At 40.5% G+C, this 17569-nt stretch overlaps 1 protein-coding gene across 1 annotated transcript in view; it reads left to right on the top strand.

Moving 5' to 3' along the window:
* LOC141793408 (protocadherin-1-like) overlaps positions 1–4101 on the top strand; it is a 302738-nt gene extending 298637 nt beyond the window's left edge. Inside the window, exon 5 of the mRNA XM_074674099.1 lies at positions 1680–4101. Coding sequence (XP_074530200.1) covers positions 1680–2101 — 422 coding nt within the window. The 3' untranslated portion in view covers positions 2102–4101. The remainder of the gene's footprint in view (positions 1–1679) is intronic.
* Positions 4102–17569: the final 13468 nt, after the last annotated feature.

The following is a 17569-nucleotide window of genomic DNA, read 5'->3' as shown; positions in this document are numbered from 1 at the left end:
AACCATTAGTGACTTTAAAAACACAGAGCATTAATTAATTTCCTTCAAATGGAGGGATGATGACAGTTTTAATCAGCGTCTGCAGATTTTTCCGGCTGAACTGTGACTTAGCGCCTCTCAGGTTTGTCGGTTTTTGGGAAACTGAGGAAATATTTGTTCAGGGCTCAGCGTTTTCTGTCAAATGCACGTCTGTAAATGATCATCTTTAACTCTGATCTTTGACTTTAAATAAGCTTCAGGCTTCAAGGAAATAATTTAAAAAAATTAGTTAAATGAGCACAAGTCTTACAAAGAGATGCCGAGACTGGTGCAGACCAACTTAGAGCTCAAAGTCGAGGCATCATTGAAGCTACAACCACCAGGCTGACACAAATACAACTGCAGAGGCATTAAGGTGGTGTCAAAAGTACTTATTTTATGAACAATGTAGAATAATCTAGCCAACTAACCACAATTAATTGCTGCAACAACATATTTCAACCTTCAATAACATTCAGTAATGTGCTGAAAATTCACTAAGACCGGACTCTTAGACCTTCTGACTCATTCTAGGTCAGAAGGCTCAGTTTAAGGACCTAAGTGTTCCCTGAACAGACGAGTCTTCAAACAATTTCTTAAAGTAGAAAGGGACTCTGTGGATCATACCCAGTTAGGTAGTTTATTCCACTATTTGGGCACAACAGAGGAGAAGAGTCTGGCTAGAGATTTGGAGCCGCGCTGGGCTGGGAGCACCAGGCGTAAAAGTAATATAAGGGGAAAAAATGCCATTAAGGACAAAAGCTTAGACCTTAAGTGCACTCTAAAGGCCATAATGACTATTTGTCTCATTATTCCAACTCATTCTCAAGCAGTGTTATGTTTATGCCTCTCATCCAGCCCCAGTCTAATTAACCCTGTCAAGATGGCACGAGTGATTTGGATAGGCTTTTATTTTATTGTATTGTATTTTTTAAATTTAATTTAGTTTAATTTAATTTAATTCAATTTAGTTCAATTTAATTCAATTTCATTGAGTTTAATTTAATTTAATTTAATTTCAATTCAATTTATTTTAATGTTTTTATTCATTTGGTCATTTTTTATTTAATGTTTTTTCCTGGCAACAGGTATCAATAATAAAGATAGTCTTAAATAATTTTAAAGCTGAGTGAGAATTTGTGTGATAATCATAACAAAATATATAAATAAATAAAAAAAATAAAAAATATTAAATAAATTGAATAAAGTAGATCAATCATTCAGAGTAGAAAAAGAGGGGAAAAAAAGAAGAAAAGAAAAATAAATGAAAAAAACAACAACAACAACAAAAAAAGTTTTAATTCTTTGTGTGTGCGTTTGTGTGTGTTGTTTTTTTTTTTGTTTTTTTCCCAAGCCAAAAGGAAAAAGGAGCAACAGGGTTTCTCTATTTAAATGTAGGGAGTAAAAAGAACAGATATGTGTCTGAAAATGTAAAGAGTAGAAGTAAAAAAAAAAAGTCAGCTAAAAAATAGCTACTCCAGTGAAGTTTAAATACCCCAGATTTCTACTTAAGTAAAGTAACAAAGTATTTTTGCTTCATCACTTGACACCTCTGTAGTCCCCCACTCCAGTGTCATCCATCTCCATCCCTGAACCTTCCGCTCTCTGGTCTCTTCCTGTGGTCACTCATCCTTTCTGTCTTTGTCTCTTTCTCGTTGCAGACCTCAGGCCTCTTCCCGACGTGGCGATGACCGGTAACTGCACCCACGAATGCACCGAGTTTGGCCACTCCGACTCCTGCTGGATGCCCGGCCAGCCTTCCCCGACTCGCAAGGTGTCCAAGAACGCCCCCAAGCTGTCCACCTTTGTGCCTTACCAGGAGATGGATGGGCAGGAGCAGCTGATGGCCAACGGCAGCCCAAAGCCCATGGCGATGGAGGAGCGCGGGACGGGAGGTGGCGGAAGCAGCTCCAAAGTGGCAAACATGCGGTTTATGACGCCCTATAGCAGTGCCTACCCTGGGGGCGGAGACTCCACCGGTAAAGACTGTGGGATGGAGGAGATCCCGCTGAGCCAGGCGGTGGAGTACCACTCAGCCACCACCCCGACCGGCCAGACCTCCAAGAGGGAGATCTACCTGTGAGGGCTCAGCCCTCCACCTTAAACCCACCACCATCTCCCGACGCTCCCAATCATCCCCGTTGCTGCTCGCCACCACCTTTCCCACCCCTCACTGCCGCCCCCTGTGCCTATTACTAGCTGTGCTGCAGCACCGACTCCTCTTCTTCCTTTTTATAACTGCATCCACCGAACAAGGCTTTAGACCCTCACCCACCTCGCCCACTGCCACCACCTCCCCCTCTAGAAACCAATCAAATGTAAAATAGGATTAATGAAATCAACTGAAGAAAACACACGGCGCCCGCGGCTGTGGAGGAATGTAAACTACACCACATCGTTGTGATAATTTAATGGGAAACTCTTTAGCTACTCACGTATTTGAGTTGGGTTTTTGTGCGTTGCTTTAGGCTTTGTTGCTGTGTTGGAACAGAAAAAGAAAAAACACCTTAGGGGGGAGAAGGGAGAGAACTTCTTGTAAATCCTACTTAAGTATACTGTGTAATGCTATCTATTCTGAATTCTTTTCTGGTTCCTTTTCTTTGTCCACTCTGGAGTTTCTGGGAAATACCTTTTAAAGCCGGGATGCATCAAATCAACCAGGCTCATTTTTATCAGGAGCAGCTCGCCGTCGACGTGAGACGTTTACAGGAAGCAGCTGTTTTCCACCTTCTGGAGTGAGAACTTTTCCAAGTCAGTTGATTTTCTTTTTGTTTTTGCTGTGAAGAAGTCTTTTTTCAGTGTACAGAGCTGTAAATACAAACACTGACAGAGGAAACTGCTGTGGCTATAAGTGTGGATCCGTGGCTGTCGTGCTGTCTGCAGATCTTCATGTTACGTCGCATTGAAGGACCGGAAACCTTCGCATGTACAGAGATATGACACCGCGGGCGTTCACTGTCACACAGCAGGAACCTGGACGCTTGAGCATCACCGACGGTGCCGAGTTACAAACACAAGACTTTTTATCATTTCTTTCTCTTTCAACAACTTCACCACACAGATGAATTTGGGTTCGTGAAGGGGTGAAATCATGAGAGGAGCATGACACCAGTCAGGACAGATGGGAAACTGTGTTCTCAGAGCTTTTATCAGTGGTTTGGTCCAAGATGGATGCAGAGTCCTATTTCTACTGCTAATGCTCTGTCAGTAGTTCACCATCCAATGAAAGCTGGTCTGCAAAGTGTGACACAGAGGGAGATTTACGTACAAAAAATGATCTATCCCCCTTTTCTGATAGAGGAAGCACCAATTCCCCTGACACATGAAATTTTCCTAGATCGTACACATAATCATGTAAAGAGTCTAAGCATCAGAACTTTTGTTAGCTACCCCGGAAGTGTGTTTGTTGCAGAGATAAAAGAGAAAAAATAGAAAATGAATCTAGAAAAATAAGGTTTTCAAAAACAGAGCTAAATGTTTGTTGGTTAGAGCATCATCAGTGCGAAGTTATCTTTAACAGTTTAATAGCTGTGTGTGTGTATCATATTTCATTACGAAATGCAAAAATAGATAAATAAATAAATAAATAAAATCATCTTTGGTGCTGGTACCTAAAATTGACCAGAAATACAAAGAAAGTATCTGCATCAAAAGTTTCCCAGTGATAGAATTCAGTCTGGGGGCTACTGAAGATATTTTAACTGCATCTTGTGGAGAGCATGAACAGACTTAGTCAATTCCAAATTATTGAGTTATTCCGGAAATATGACTTATTTTACTTTATCGTGCAAACAATCAATTTCGAACATTTTCTACAGTGGTGGTGTGAAAAAAAGGTTCATCCTCTGAGGAGCAAGGATGGGTTGAGCAGATGTCATCACAGGCTGACGGGAGGATTTTCATTTTCTGAGATGAAAAAGCATAGTCTGAAGTGGCTTGAAGTGAGGGCACCACAAAAACTGCTCCCCCTGGTGGCTGGCTGCAGTATAGGTCAAAAATCAGTCTCTCCAGTCATTCCAGATGGGCTGTGATCAAAGTTTAAAAAAATTAATACACCTGGTAGAAATGTTTCTCAGGTCTGATTGTTGAAGATATCGTTCGCTGCCTTGTTTTCAAGTCATCTTTTTTCTGAAAATGTTTATTTTTTATTAGTTATAAGTGGTTAAAAATGAGGCTTTACATCATTATTCAGACTCTCAAAAGAAAATGATATATATATATATATATTTGATTTTTGTTACCTAGCTCCACACACACCCCTTTTCCACCAAGCTGGTTCCAGGGCTGGTGCTAGAGCCAGTTCGCAGTTGGTTCAAGTGCAAACCGGTTAAGAACCGTTTGCTGTCCCACAAACAGTTGCTGGCCTTAACTTATCTTCTTCCTCTGTTGTTTTGCTTACCCCAAACTCGTCTTTTTAAAAAATGGCACTCTTCCATGTTTTTATTCTGCTTCAGTTGGTCAATAATCCCGCCCCCGCCCCCTGACGTAAGCTTGTAGCCCCTGATGTAACGTGGTTCTTTCTGCTGGCCCAGCAAAGAGTTGGTGCTTGCCACACACCGGTTTTCAGAGTCCGCAACCAGTGCTTAGTCTGTGGAAAACCAAAGAACTAGTGTTAAGTCTGGCTCTAGCTCTGAACCAGCCCTGGAACCAGCTTGCTGAAAAAGGGGTATCAGATTCTCCCAGAATCCCTCAACGTCTCTACAGCGCAGATTCTGGCTGCACAACTGCTGCCAATGGCGGCGCCTGTGACGGTTTCAAAACCATACAATGGTGAAAGGTGGAGCCACGCTGTTCACTCTATATACATTTCAACAAGTAGGTGTTATCCTCTGAGGATTATAAATCTGCTTTATCTAAATTTATTGAAGAAATCAAAGAAACAGTCACCCTCTGAGGAGCAGGAGTATGTTGGGTAAATGGAATCACAGACTGATGCTAAGATTTAATTAATCCTAAGTTGAAAAAAAGCCTTCATGATAACTTGGTTTCAACCTCTGGTGGCAATGAATAAGCTGACTTTTTCTTAATATGTTCGTTGTGGGTAACATCGAAAACACAACTGGGCAGTTTCTACAGATAATGGTGCTAGAAGTAGGTGTGAAAAGGAGGTTGGAACTAAGGGCTCATCCTCACGGGAGCATAAATGCATTTACTACAATGCCATTGCAGACTGATTTTAGTATTTAAATGTTTAAATTCAAAGAAAATTGTTGAATTTTGCCAGAAAAGAAGCCCTGGCAGTTATCAAAGTTATTGGATTTGATCCTCTGGAGACCATGAGTACTCGTGAAATTATTCAAATAAGTTTTAAAACACTGTATATTTTGCGGAATTTGAGATATATGAAGGCAGGAATATTCCTATATTAGGGAGCAAAGAGGCAAACAGCCACTTGTATGTCACTAAGGCTGTTGGAAACATGGATCAGCATCAACATCCATGTTTCCTTCCAGTTGTCAGGGAACAGAGAGAGTTCAAGATGCTGTGTATTAAAGCTCAACATGAAACTAATTAAAGCCGTTTGAGCAGGAGATTGATGTTTGTTAAAACGTCCGTGGAGTAAAGGAACAGGAAGCTCCTCATGCAGCAGCAGAAAGGCTGTTTAAAAGATGTGTTGTGGTTTCCATGAGCACAGCACAGCTGCATCTTTATATATATGCTAATGGCAGCCCTGACAGTATCACCGCGCCTCCCCACAGCCCAGCTGTGAGTGTGTTGTTTGTGCTAACAGCGCTGAATGTTTCCCCGCTGAGTTTTCAAGCTTGAAGGAAGAGCTCTCCGGTCAGCGCCGTCTCTCGTTAGTTCCCACCTCTTTACCTCCTCAGTGTGAGGCCGGAGCCGTTCGGTGTTAAGCAGAAGTATTTATTAAACCTGTTAGCTGTGTGCAGCGGGGGAGGCGGGCCCGGCCTCCTGCGGCGCTGCAGTCGCACAGGAATGCAGGATTAATGACACCTGTACAGGCTTCAGTCCACTAACACCCACTCCACACAAACTCTAATTACAACCCCAGGCTGCGCACATTACCCGCCATAATTTGCGCCAGTAAAAGCGAACTGCTTTTCAAAGCTCATTCATCCCCGGCCCGGTGTTAATGGCTGCCGAGGGTAATGTGAGATTTCACCTGTAGTGATGCACGCCGGCTGAGACCGGATGGATGAATGGGACGACGCGGCGAGAGGAAGCGCTGCAGAAATCTCCCTAACAAGTCGTTTGGTCTCACACTGAGTCCTGAAGTCTTAAAAGGAGGCAGGAATCAGCCCGCAGAGGGAGATTCTTCCACCTGTTTCCTTTAGAAATCTGATGTTTTCTTTCATTTCTTGAGTCGAATGAGGAGCTGAGTAATTAGAAGAATCAGCGAGGGTTGATTTTAAGACCAGAAATTTAATCAGCACACATCCATTACCTATCCCTTTCATTTGATGGATTCACCTGATGAAGCACGAGGAGCTTTATTTATCAGATGTATCAAAAAGGAGACTGAACATTGCACAAATGTTATTAATAATGTAAGGAGGGACTGTAACTAGGATGAAAATGATTTTTTTAAAGAGTAGAATTATGTCTAAACAGGGCTAAGACAATGACAGTCTGGTGCAAAACAGATTTATTTTCTTTTGTGCATAAAAACTTCTTGAATTCCACCAATAAAATGCACTTAAAATGTCCTCCGTTAAAGTGGGTTAAAGAAAAAGACTAGAGACGGACTAAACCAGAGAAGCTTAAGTCCAGGACTTAAAGGAGCCGTTTACATAACAACAATTTTAGGGTTAAAGGCAGAAGTATAGTTGCATTTTGGCCCAGCGTTTACAAACTGTTAAAAGCGGCCTCTAGAGTGGAATTTTTCTGAAATGCTGCCGCCAGCGTTGCCGTTAAAACAGTAATACACCAATACACCAGATGATCAGCCCAACTCTACTTAAGAGGAGATCTACCAAAAGCCACTTCTGGATAAGACAGTTATGGCGCCAACTACAGGCCTGGCATGCTCACTACAGCATTTTCAGTCCTTTAGTGTGTCTGTGTGAACACAGACTTTTTTTCCACTGTGTTTTAGCATTTTCCGATAAAAATCTTGTAAACAGGGTCTAAAATGTCAGAGTTTGAAAGTCCCTTCAAGGAGCAGTAAGACATTTTTTCCATTCATCCTAGCAAACCCTCGTCCGCAGGCTTCCACTCAGAAACAAGTCCTGTCACCCATTTCCTTGGCTGCAGCAGAAGTCTCAAAACAAGAGAAGACTGCGAGTATTTCGTCTTACAGACCATAGACTGTAAAAAATAAATAAAAGGACGTCCGCTTGCTCAGCTCAAAGTGAGATCACCACAAAAACTGCTCCCCCTGGTGGCTGGCTGCAGTATACGTCAAAAAATCGGACTCCCCAGTCATTCCAGATGGGCTGTGGTAGTAGAGTCAAAAAGTTATCAGACTCTGGAAAGAAAAAAATAATCATTATTTTTTCTCACCCAGCTCCACTAAGATTCTCCCAGAATTCCCCATTGTCTCTACTGCGCAGAATCTGGCTCCAAACTGCTACAATGGTGGCGAGTGAGACGGCGGTATTTTGGCCTTAAAACCATACGATGATAAATAGTGGAGCCACACTGTCCACTCTATATACAGTCTATGGTCGTAACCATCTTTCACAGGTGGCGGCTAGCTTCGGGTCCAGCCTCCTTGCAGCATCTCCTGTATCTTCTCCCACGCTGTGTCCCACTGTCTCTGTCATAGACTGCATACAACTTATTAAACAGTTAAAGCAACAGCCTGAGTCTTTCAGAGAAGAAAACAAGAACCCCCAGTGGACACACCTTGACCCATTAAGACCCTGCTCATGTTGCAGAAATTACAGCCTGCCCACCTATTTTCAAAACTTTTCATGTCTTCAAATCTTTAAAAACAGGTCCCAGACTGAGACACCTTTGATAGAAATGATCCATCTCTTTTGTGAAGCCTGAGCTCAGTGTTTCACCTGCCATCTGTTCCTGATAAAGTGAAATGAAGCTAATCCACGGACGCAGCCACATTGATTACGAGCTTCCTTTCTTACAGCTCCAGGGCGCCTGTCAGTCACGTGACATGTGCTGTGCCTCTGATTGGACAACCAAACAATCCTGATAACCTCTAAACCGCTGAGTTAGGTACAAATTCACTCACCCTACAGTGTGTGCCAATAGCAAAATTAGCATATCAGATCAGAGCCTTGTTTTGAAAGCCGTCAAAGTCTGTTCTTCCAGCTGGGGGTGTAGGTGACTTCCTGTCTCTCGTCGTCTTGTACTTTGACCGTATGTTTGATTGGATGAGTGGGCCCCTCATCCAGCTCCTCATTCGTCTTATATATTGTCTGTTAAAGCCCACAAACTACACCGTTGCAGCCAATTAGCAATCAAATAAGGGTAGGCGTTATAAGCTCTGCTTCAGCCTACACCTTTTCGGTCAGTCTCTGTTTTTTTTTTTTTTTTTTTGACGACTCGATCATTTTCTGTTTGTTTTTTGCCTTTGTATTTTTCAACTTTCATATTTATTTTTCACTGTTAAATTGACCAAAATAAATCAAATCAAATCAAAAATCAAATACCAAGGCAGAAAGGTGAAATCCTGATAAAAACATGCATAAAACCACAACGTATAAAAGCGTGGCTAAAAGAATGTGTAATACTTCTGCCTCGTGACAAAACATCCATCACCCTATCACTCAGGGTTTAGTCTTGAAGTGATGTCTCTAAAAGCTCCTGAAAAAGATAATATGCTGAAGAAAAACTCAAACTTTACCTCCTCACAGTGCTGAAATCTGCCTCTTCAACAAACACATCTCTTTCTGGAAACTTCTCTGAAACAGAGAAAAGCTTCTTTGGGATTATCTCGCCTGTTTCTCGGCAGAGCAGTCTCCACGGCCGGATGTGAGACTAAATGACTTGTCGTTTGTGTTTTTTGCAGCGTGTGTGAAGTGAACATCCCCCCTCAAGAGTAACGGAGGGAGCTTCAAAGCTGTGCCGCCGGGCTGCGACGCCATCAGAGTTAGAACCCTGCAGGAAATGAGGCGTTTGCGGGGTCACGGGGAGGTCACAGGGGGGGGTCATAATATCATGTTGATAAAGGAAACAGTGGCTAACAGAGGGTTTCACTCTCTGCTGTCCGCTGCTTCAGTTTTATCGTCTATAAAGTCGTGTTCGCTCGTTCGAGCTGCGCCGCTTAATTGCTTTTTATCGCCGGGTGCGTTTGTTTTAATGTGTGAAAGCTCGCTGAGCAGGATGTGAACACGAATCAAACATGATTCCACTGTTCTCTGAAGGTGATTTGATTTATTGTCAAGAAAATATCCCAGCTCAGAAACACACACACACACACACACACTCACACACACTTAGGCAGAGTCACAGTGTTCCCCTGCAGATAAATCAACCATCATTCAACTGACGTTCAACCCTCCCTGTGACAGAGATTTAGAGTTCACGGGCACCGCCGCCGTCCCTCGTGCTCCTCGTCTTCCTCTGGTGATTTAACGCAGACGCTCTCAGCCCTGATTGATTATTTACAGGCAGAACATGGAGGTCCATTCACTCCCCGTCTTCCTTTTCCCATGGCTACGATTCGCCGTTTCACAGTAAACAAGTCATTTTTTCCCTCTCCTCATGGTGCGTGTGTGCCGCCCAGCTGACCGCTGGCTTCCCAGGTGGCCGCTGTGTTCTGCTGTCGGAGGCAGAGGCAGAGGGGAGAGGTCAAAGTCATGTAGCATCACTTTAACCTCAACGCTTTGGCACCAATTAACCCCAGCGGAGGAAAGGTGACCTGTGGTGACACCTGCTGACCTTTAGTGACCCCTGGCTTTGCTGCTGATACTTCACAGCTCTGCACAGCGAGCGCGCAGCAACACAAACGGGGAAACAATAAACACCTGACACAGCGAAGGGTGGGAGGGCAGCCAGTCTGCATCAGTCTGTGATCATCTGACTTTAGCGCTGTTAGCTTTAGCATCCACTGCCACTTTTTCCTGCAGGGATTTTCTGATATTCTTTCTAATTCCTCCTGAAGGGTTGGCTGGATCTTAATCAAATCAATACTTGAGCCACTCTGTGCAGGAATACACACAGTCACAAACCCTCTGGCCTGTTTTGAGTCCAGGGATTCTCTGTTTTTTGTCTCGAGGCGTCTTGACGGACTGCAAACACTCCTTCTCCCCAGAGGAAAACATGAACCTCAGATTTCCAGCAGCATTCCCATCAGCCCCGGGGAGAGCTGCTGTCACACACACTGACATCCTCCCGTCCTGCTGCCTTTACGTCAGCAATCCATCGAATCTGTCTGTCTGTGTGCGTTTGAGACACGATCAAAGCATAGACGCAAGAAGAGATTCAGAAACTGAGATTCAGATTTTCCATCCTGAGCACTTCTCCCATCCCTCTCATTTATTACCTTTTAGAAACTAAAAGAGAAATGTTACTCAATCAGCAGAAAGAGCAGAAAATCCCCAAACACACAGCTTTACATAACAAATGCAGTCTTTAATGCAAAATGCTCTCCTTTTTTTTTAAAGCACTCAAACACGCAGCTTTATCCTTGATTCATTATTAATAAAAAGTGCACCATTCAATTCTGAAACACTTTATAGACTCCCTGATTTATGACTTAATGCATAAAAGCTTTCTAAACTGCTCTAAAGAACACGCTGGTTGACTACTGACGGGCATTATTTGTGTATGAGTCTACTGATGTACTTTCAGGAGTCATGTTTGGCTTCCTCAAACACAGACTGGGTCTCAAACTCTGCGTTTTATTTTCAAGTTATGTCACGCTGCATTTCATTTATCTGATCAACAATGGAGCAAATAGATGTATGCAGTTTAAAGACCTGTTTGAATGGTGGACGCCCAATGAAAATGGGCACTACACGGCCTCTTTAGGTGGTTTTTAGTGAGATTTCCATTTGTGTTTTTTTTCTAAACAGTGCAGAATATTGCGAAAACCAATTTCCAATTCTGGATTACCAATAACAGATGACTGGTTAGATGACTAAACTTGGGTTATTGTCCAAACTCATGGACAAATTTTCAAAATATGTCCATCAAAACCATTTTTTTTATTTATTTAAGCTTTATTTAACCAGGAAGTCCCATTGTGATTGAAAAAATTCTCTTTTACAAGAGACACAACACAATCAACAGATTTAAAACAAATAATCAAAAACACATTTGGCTTCAATAAGACAAATCATTGCAACCAATTTTGGCTCTTTTTTGAAGATTATTCCACAACCAAGGTGCATTAAAAGAAAAAGTGGTTTTCCCCAGGTCTGTAAAAACTCTGGGTACAGAGAAGAGCAGCAAGTTAGAGGATCGTAAAAATCAGCCATCATAAAGAATACAGTGATAGGTTAGAGATATTGCGTTAGTTATGAAGCGGAGAGATGCATGATACACTGAATCAAGGGTCCCCAGTATGGAAGCAGATGCATGCATATAGAGGATTTCACCATAATCAATCACAAACAAAAATGTGGCCTCCACAAGTTTTTTTCTTGGCATTAAAAGTAAAACAGGATTTATTTCTAAAACAAAAGCCAATCTTCATTTTAAGCTTTTTTTACTAGGTTTGTGATATGTACAATCCAAATACCCAAGTACTTGTAGGAGGTAACATTTTCAATACTGTGTCCTTCAGGAGTAAAAACATTCAAATAATTCTCCTGTTGCAATTTACCTCTTGAGAAGACCATGATCTTTGTTTTTTTTTTTTTGAGAATTCAAATCTAGCTTCATTTGTAAGGACTGAGATGCTGTCTGAAGCTCTTTCACCACTTTTGTAATAAAGTTTGCATGGGTGTAGATGACAGCATCATCAGCATATAGATGTATTTTGGCCTCTATGTCCTTTCCTAGGTCATTTATAAGAATAGAAAACAGAATGGGTCCCAGAACAGAACCCTGGGGGACACCTTTAGTTTATATTGACACTTTTAATGATGGTTACAAACAGCTGATGAGTTCCAGGGTAATTTATTTCAAGTTTACTGCCAACACACCAGACTTTTAACCTCTGTTCAACCAAAAGCGATTGCTCGATACTGTTCAGACAGGACCATATGATAAAGATTGCTTCATTTAGAAAATAAAAATCAAACAGAATTAGAAATAGTGGGTTTTACAGCAAACTAACAACAAATATTCAAGTTCCAGGATACTTTACAAACCATTTTAGAGTAAAAAGGATTTTTTTTTTAACATTAGAAAAATCAGACTTATAGTTTAATAAATATATGAACTTTAAGAAAAGTAGCTGCTGCAGTAATAGCAGCAAATTGGATCTTAATGAAAAAATAAACAAAGTTTTTGTTTTAAATTTTGACTTTTGTTTTGAAATTGTCTTGTTCATTCAACATTTAAAGAGACAGTACTCACATTTTTTATATATGGATGCAAAAGACAAACAAAAACAATGAAAAAAGATGGAGGATAGAGGCATCAATGAATACTAAACAGATGTGTAAGGAGTTTAAAAAAAAAAAAAAAAGTTGATAAATGTGTCCTCAGATTTCAGTTTGGACTTTTTCAAAGTGCTGAGTTTTTTCTTACCTTTAAACGTGTCAGCTAGTCAGGGTTTAAATCAGAAAACTAGTCGCTTCACACACAATCCTTTTGACAGTTTTATTGTTACGCTAATGTTGCAAGATGTGAGAAAAATTTCCTGTTTGAGCCTTAAAAACAGAACTTCACATTATTTTTTAAGCGAGGATCCTCTGATGAAATGTTGGAGGATCTTTGGGCTCATTCAACATGAGTCATTTTTTTATTTATCTGTCACACTTTGAGATGCAGTCTGTGTTTCCTACTTTCACTTCTCTGACGATCCTGGTGTGAACTTTTCTGCTCTCTTTATGAATCTTGTTGGAGCTACAGGTTGCTCCTGAACAAGGGTAAAACATGAATGTTTTCAGTTCTTGTGTCTTTACACTTTAAAACTTCACTGGAATTATTCTCCTCAGTGTTCCCCCTCGACTTTCCTCCTCCTCAGAGAGTCACGCTTTGACTCAGTGATTAATCATCTTTCCTCTCTACTCTGTCCTCTAATATTTAGTCTGGGATGACTTCCGGCCTCTCATGTGATCCTTAGTTTTAAATTTGAGACTTCTGCGTAAGTAGTGAGGAGAAGTCATGGAGTAAAAAAATGTTTTAAAGAATGCATGTTCATGAAAAGATGTCTGCAGCTGCTGCAAAGATTTGGACTCATTTCTGTCTTTCTGGAGGAAACTCAAACTACTGCAAGAAGAAACAAAAAGTAAAATTTGCAAAAACTTAAGGGTGAAAACTTGTGCAAAACAAAGCAGACCTAATGCCAAACCCACTTTTTTATGCCTGTGTTCGCGCCCTCCTGCACAATTTGACCCTCAACTTGACTCTAGACTACACAGAGCTCCTCCAGACCTCAGAAGAAATGATATCACTATTTTATCACAGCCCGAGCCCTATTCTCTTTGACGATTTAATTCACTTTGACAAGAAAAATCTGCAGAGTGCACCTTTAATAAAAGATGAAGCCAAGCACCATCCTGCCTGCTTTGATGGCGTGTCACCTTCCTCCATCTGATTTCAAAACTGATTTATTCTTTTGAGGTTCAGTGCCAAGTTTCCTTTCCCTGGAAGGCACACCTCAAGTCATATTTTTGGGCTTTCTATCTTTTTTTTTTGGTTAATTTGACCAAATTCTGCGCTCCAACAAAGCAGCTGCTGCACCTCTTGTGCTTTTCAAGAGATTTTCATGAACATGTTGAATCTGTGACTTTTATTTGCTGAAGTCTCCTCGGGAACATCTGAGAGCAGCTGATGAGTTCTCCATGTGATGAAGTTTGCAGTGCTTTGCTGTTTCTTTGGTTGTGTATTATACCGAGGCTGGGGTCTTCAGCTGAGCATGAAACAAGCCGACTTTATAAATATACGTTTCTGTTGTTGTCGCGGTTGTTTTTATCAATGTTATGGAATCAACACTGCTATAGACATACTGTATGAATATAAATGGTCGTTGCTGTTTTTTACCAGGTGCGACGGTGTAAATGATGTTTCATGAGCGGGGCAGACTGGACTCTGTGTTCTTTGGTTTCTTTATCTGAAGCGGATTCTGACAGGAATCCAACACACACACACAAAGAGTGGTGATTGTTTTCAGACCCCAAACTGGATTACAGGACTCTCAGGATGAGTTTTTGGAAGTACGGAAGCTGAGAGCGGCCAATCTTGATGATGACTGATGATCTTTTAGGATGTTAATCTCATGATCGCCTTCGCCTTAAAAGACAACTTATGATGATATAATGGGCCATGGAGGCACACAAACAATCTTCAATTGTGTCGTGCACAGGCATGAATTTTTCAGGGTCTGGAGAGGATGTTTATGCTTTTGCAAGATCAGGACAAAAAAATCTAAAACTACAGAAAAGTTTAAAGGTGCAGTGTGCAGAATTCAGCAGTATAAAGCTGATTCTTTGTATTGGTTAAATTTGATCACTTGATCATCAACCAATTAGAAATCAAAAAGGGGCGGGACTTGTGCAATCAACTTTGTTTTTAAAAACTTGTCTTATTTCTTAAACATTTTAAACATTTCTAATACTATTTATTGTTTATATTTTTTCTTTAAGCCATATAATGAGCTTGTGTGAAGCATATAGAGATTTAAAACAGAATCATTGGTGCAAGATGACTTTTGTGAGCTAGCATCAGTTAGTTATAGGCTGGGACAATATGCTATGCTATTCTTGTGATTGGATTTAAATAGAAATTCTTCCATATTATCAAGTTTTGCAATTTTTAGTTTGCTTTTCCAACACCAGACCATTTGAAAAAGTTAACTGTTGATGATAGTATCTTTATCAGAAGCCATATTTTCCCATGAAATGCACATCACGTGAGTCAGAGAGAAACATTTTGCCCCTTTTTGGAGAAAAGTGGTAACTTTTTCATATCTAGTTTATAAAGAGAGAGGAAATGAAGAATTAGAATTAAAAAAAAAAAAAAAAATTAAACATAGAATCCAGATTTTGATATTGTCAAAAAAAATCCTAATATATGGTATTTTGATTTTTTTATCTCGCGCCCCTTGAAAATGATAGCTAGAAATGCTCTTAAACCGAGGTCTAGGGGGAAAGAAAGACAGCAACAAAATCACCAAAACTGACAAATTCATTTCAGATTTTAATTAAATTCACTGAATTCATCTGCAACATACAAACAATGATTAAAGACAGACGAAGATCACACTCCTCAACCACCAGAATCTTTTTTTTTCCACAGTTAAATTTCAAAGTCTTGAGCTGCTACTTAAGCTGTAACATACCTCCTATGAGCTGATTTTATTTTATTTACTTATTTATTTATTTATTTTTTCAAAATGTAATTAAATGACAGCACATCCAAATCAAATAGAGCATTTGAAACCCAACCAGGACAATTTTCGAGAGCTAGCATCAGCAAACAATGGTTAGAAGTGCCCTGAAATTTAAGTCACAGGCACAAAAAGGTACAATTTGCACCTTAGTGGAAACAGGCCCTGATCTTGATGACTGTATTTTAATGAGGCATGCTGGTGAGGCTGTGGTTAGTGCTGTTACCTCAAAGTTTGAGGCTCCAGCTCTTTCTGCAACCCCCAAGAAAAAAAAATGGAACTGAAAATGAATGTATGGATGTTTGAATAAGTTTTCAACCATCTGAATATAAAAATAATTCTATTTTTGCAGCTTAATGTGAAACTTTTTAATCTACATAAGAGTAGGAAGCCGCCATCTTTGCTGATACAAACTAGCATTGTACAACTTATGGATGGAAACTTGACAAACTCCCCTGTAGGAGCTTCTTGTCTCCAAAGGCTGCACACTGTACCTTTAAAAAAACAGAGAAACAGACTTCAGGAGACTTCTCTTTAGTCTTGATGATGATTTAAAGGAACATAGGTGTTCACTTTAAGGAGAGTTGCACGTCGTCTTGTTTTCTAAAGCTTTCCTTGTGGTTATCCATGCAAAAAAAAAACTTCATGAAAGTCACGAAGAAACATCTGATTATCGCTTCCAAAACATGCCATAACTCTGAGTCAACATGTTGAAACGGTTATCCGAGTTATGACAGGAAATGTCAGCAGCACAAGCGAAATGTCAGCCTTTAAAATTGGATCATAACTCAGTAAAGGTTTTATTGTGAGCTGCTGATTCAGAGTTTGGGGGAATAAACTGGATTTATGAATGTATTAAAAGCTCTCTGAGATAACAGATTAAAAAAGGAAAAGTCAACGGCCGCTCTGAGCTTCCAAACTTCATCCACTACCGACACGTTTTTCTGTTTTTTTTTTACCGTACAGGTGAAAACATCAGGTCAGCGCTGCCCAAACACTTCACAGAAAGTCCAGGTTTGTAGCCTCATTGTTGGTTGGTTATATTTATATAGGAACAATGCTAGTGATGCCTTGTTTTTTGTACAGTTTTATGTACATGGAAGTGTAGGTTTTTAAAAAATGAAGCAGAAAAAAAATCTATATATTCAAATACGGTGAAGGAGCTCTGACCCTGAACCTGTAGGATTTTATCAGTGTCTAAAGTACCGTAGGCTCTTTAAATGTAGGAGTGATGAGTCAGGCTCAGAGCGGAGGAGCTTTCTCCTCCATCATCAGCAGCTTTCCTTTACGTTCTGTCACGTTCACTGTCTGAAGACAAACTGTACATTCCTTTACTTTCTCTGTTTAGTTGTTCTTTCTTTTGCTCCTTTGGTTTTCTTAGAGGAAGTTGGGTGGTGTGTTTGTTCGAGCCTCATCTGTTCTCTTTTGATCAGCATCCGCATGTTTGACTTTAAAAACTAATGTGGTCTTTTATTTTTGCTGAGCAAATCAAAGAAATGATATCTTGTAATTACTCCTTCCTTATAGCTTTACAATAAAATACATTCAGTCAAAGAAAGATGATGGCTGTGCGTCTGTTTCTGTATCTTCTCAATATGTGGAAGTTGTGTATCTGCAGCAGAGCGCTCTGGATTGCCGGAGCCGAGAAGGAGCTAAGAAGCAACACACAGAGGTGAGGTTACATATTGATTTGTAGCTTTGTTAAATTGTTAACAGTAGCATGAATTAACTTTTTCAAACTCTGATATATTTCAGTTACTTAGCGTATGAAAGATGCGAGGACATAGCAGTTAGTGGTACCCGTCATAGCCCCAGTAAATGTCTGAATAACGTAAATATGCTCACAGTTTGACTCCTAAGACCTGACAGAGAAAAGCAAATATTGTTCGGCCAACAAAGCCCTGATTGTAAAGTTTCACGACCTGAAACAATACTTAAACAGAAAAAACCCTTGCTAGTTTGCAAATCCTGCTCGGTTATCAGCCATGAGGACACAGCAGGAACCAGGGTCAATATTTAGTTTGAGAGTAGTTAAATCTGCCCTGAAAGGTTCCTACTCGGGTACTTTCCAAAGTCCAGAAACTTTCTTATTGGTATTTTTATGTCCCCCTCCCTCCACCCCCAGCTGTGATGGACTTGGTTTAGTACCTCCTGAACAACGGTCTTCTTTGAGCCTGATGGTGT

This window comes from Halichoeres trimaculatus, unplaced genomic scaffold (assembly GCF_033239565.1).
Source record: "Halichoeres trimaculatus isolate MK-OKI-2021-1 unplaced genomic scaffold, fHalTri1.1 fHalTri1_scaffold_7, whole genome shotgun sequence".
In the NCBI taxonomy this organism is placed as follows: Eukaryota; Metazoa; Chordata; class Actinopteri; order Labriformes; family Labridae; genus Halichoeres; species Halichoeres trimaculatus.
The sequence above is the reverse complement of the archived record's forward strand: the minus strand, read 5'-3'. Positions and strand labels throughout refer to the sequence as shown.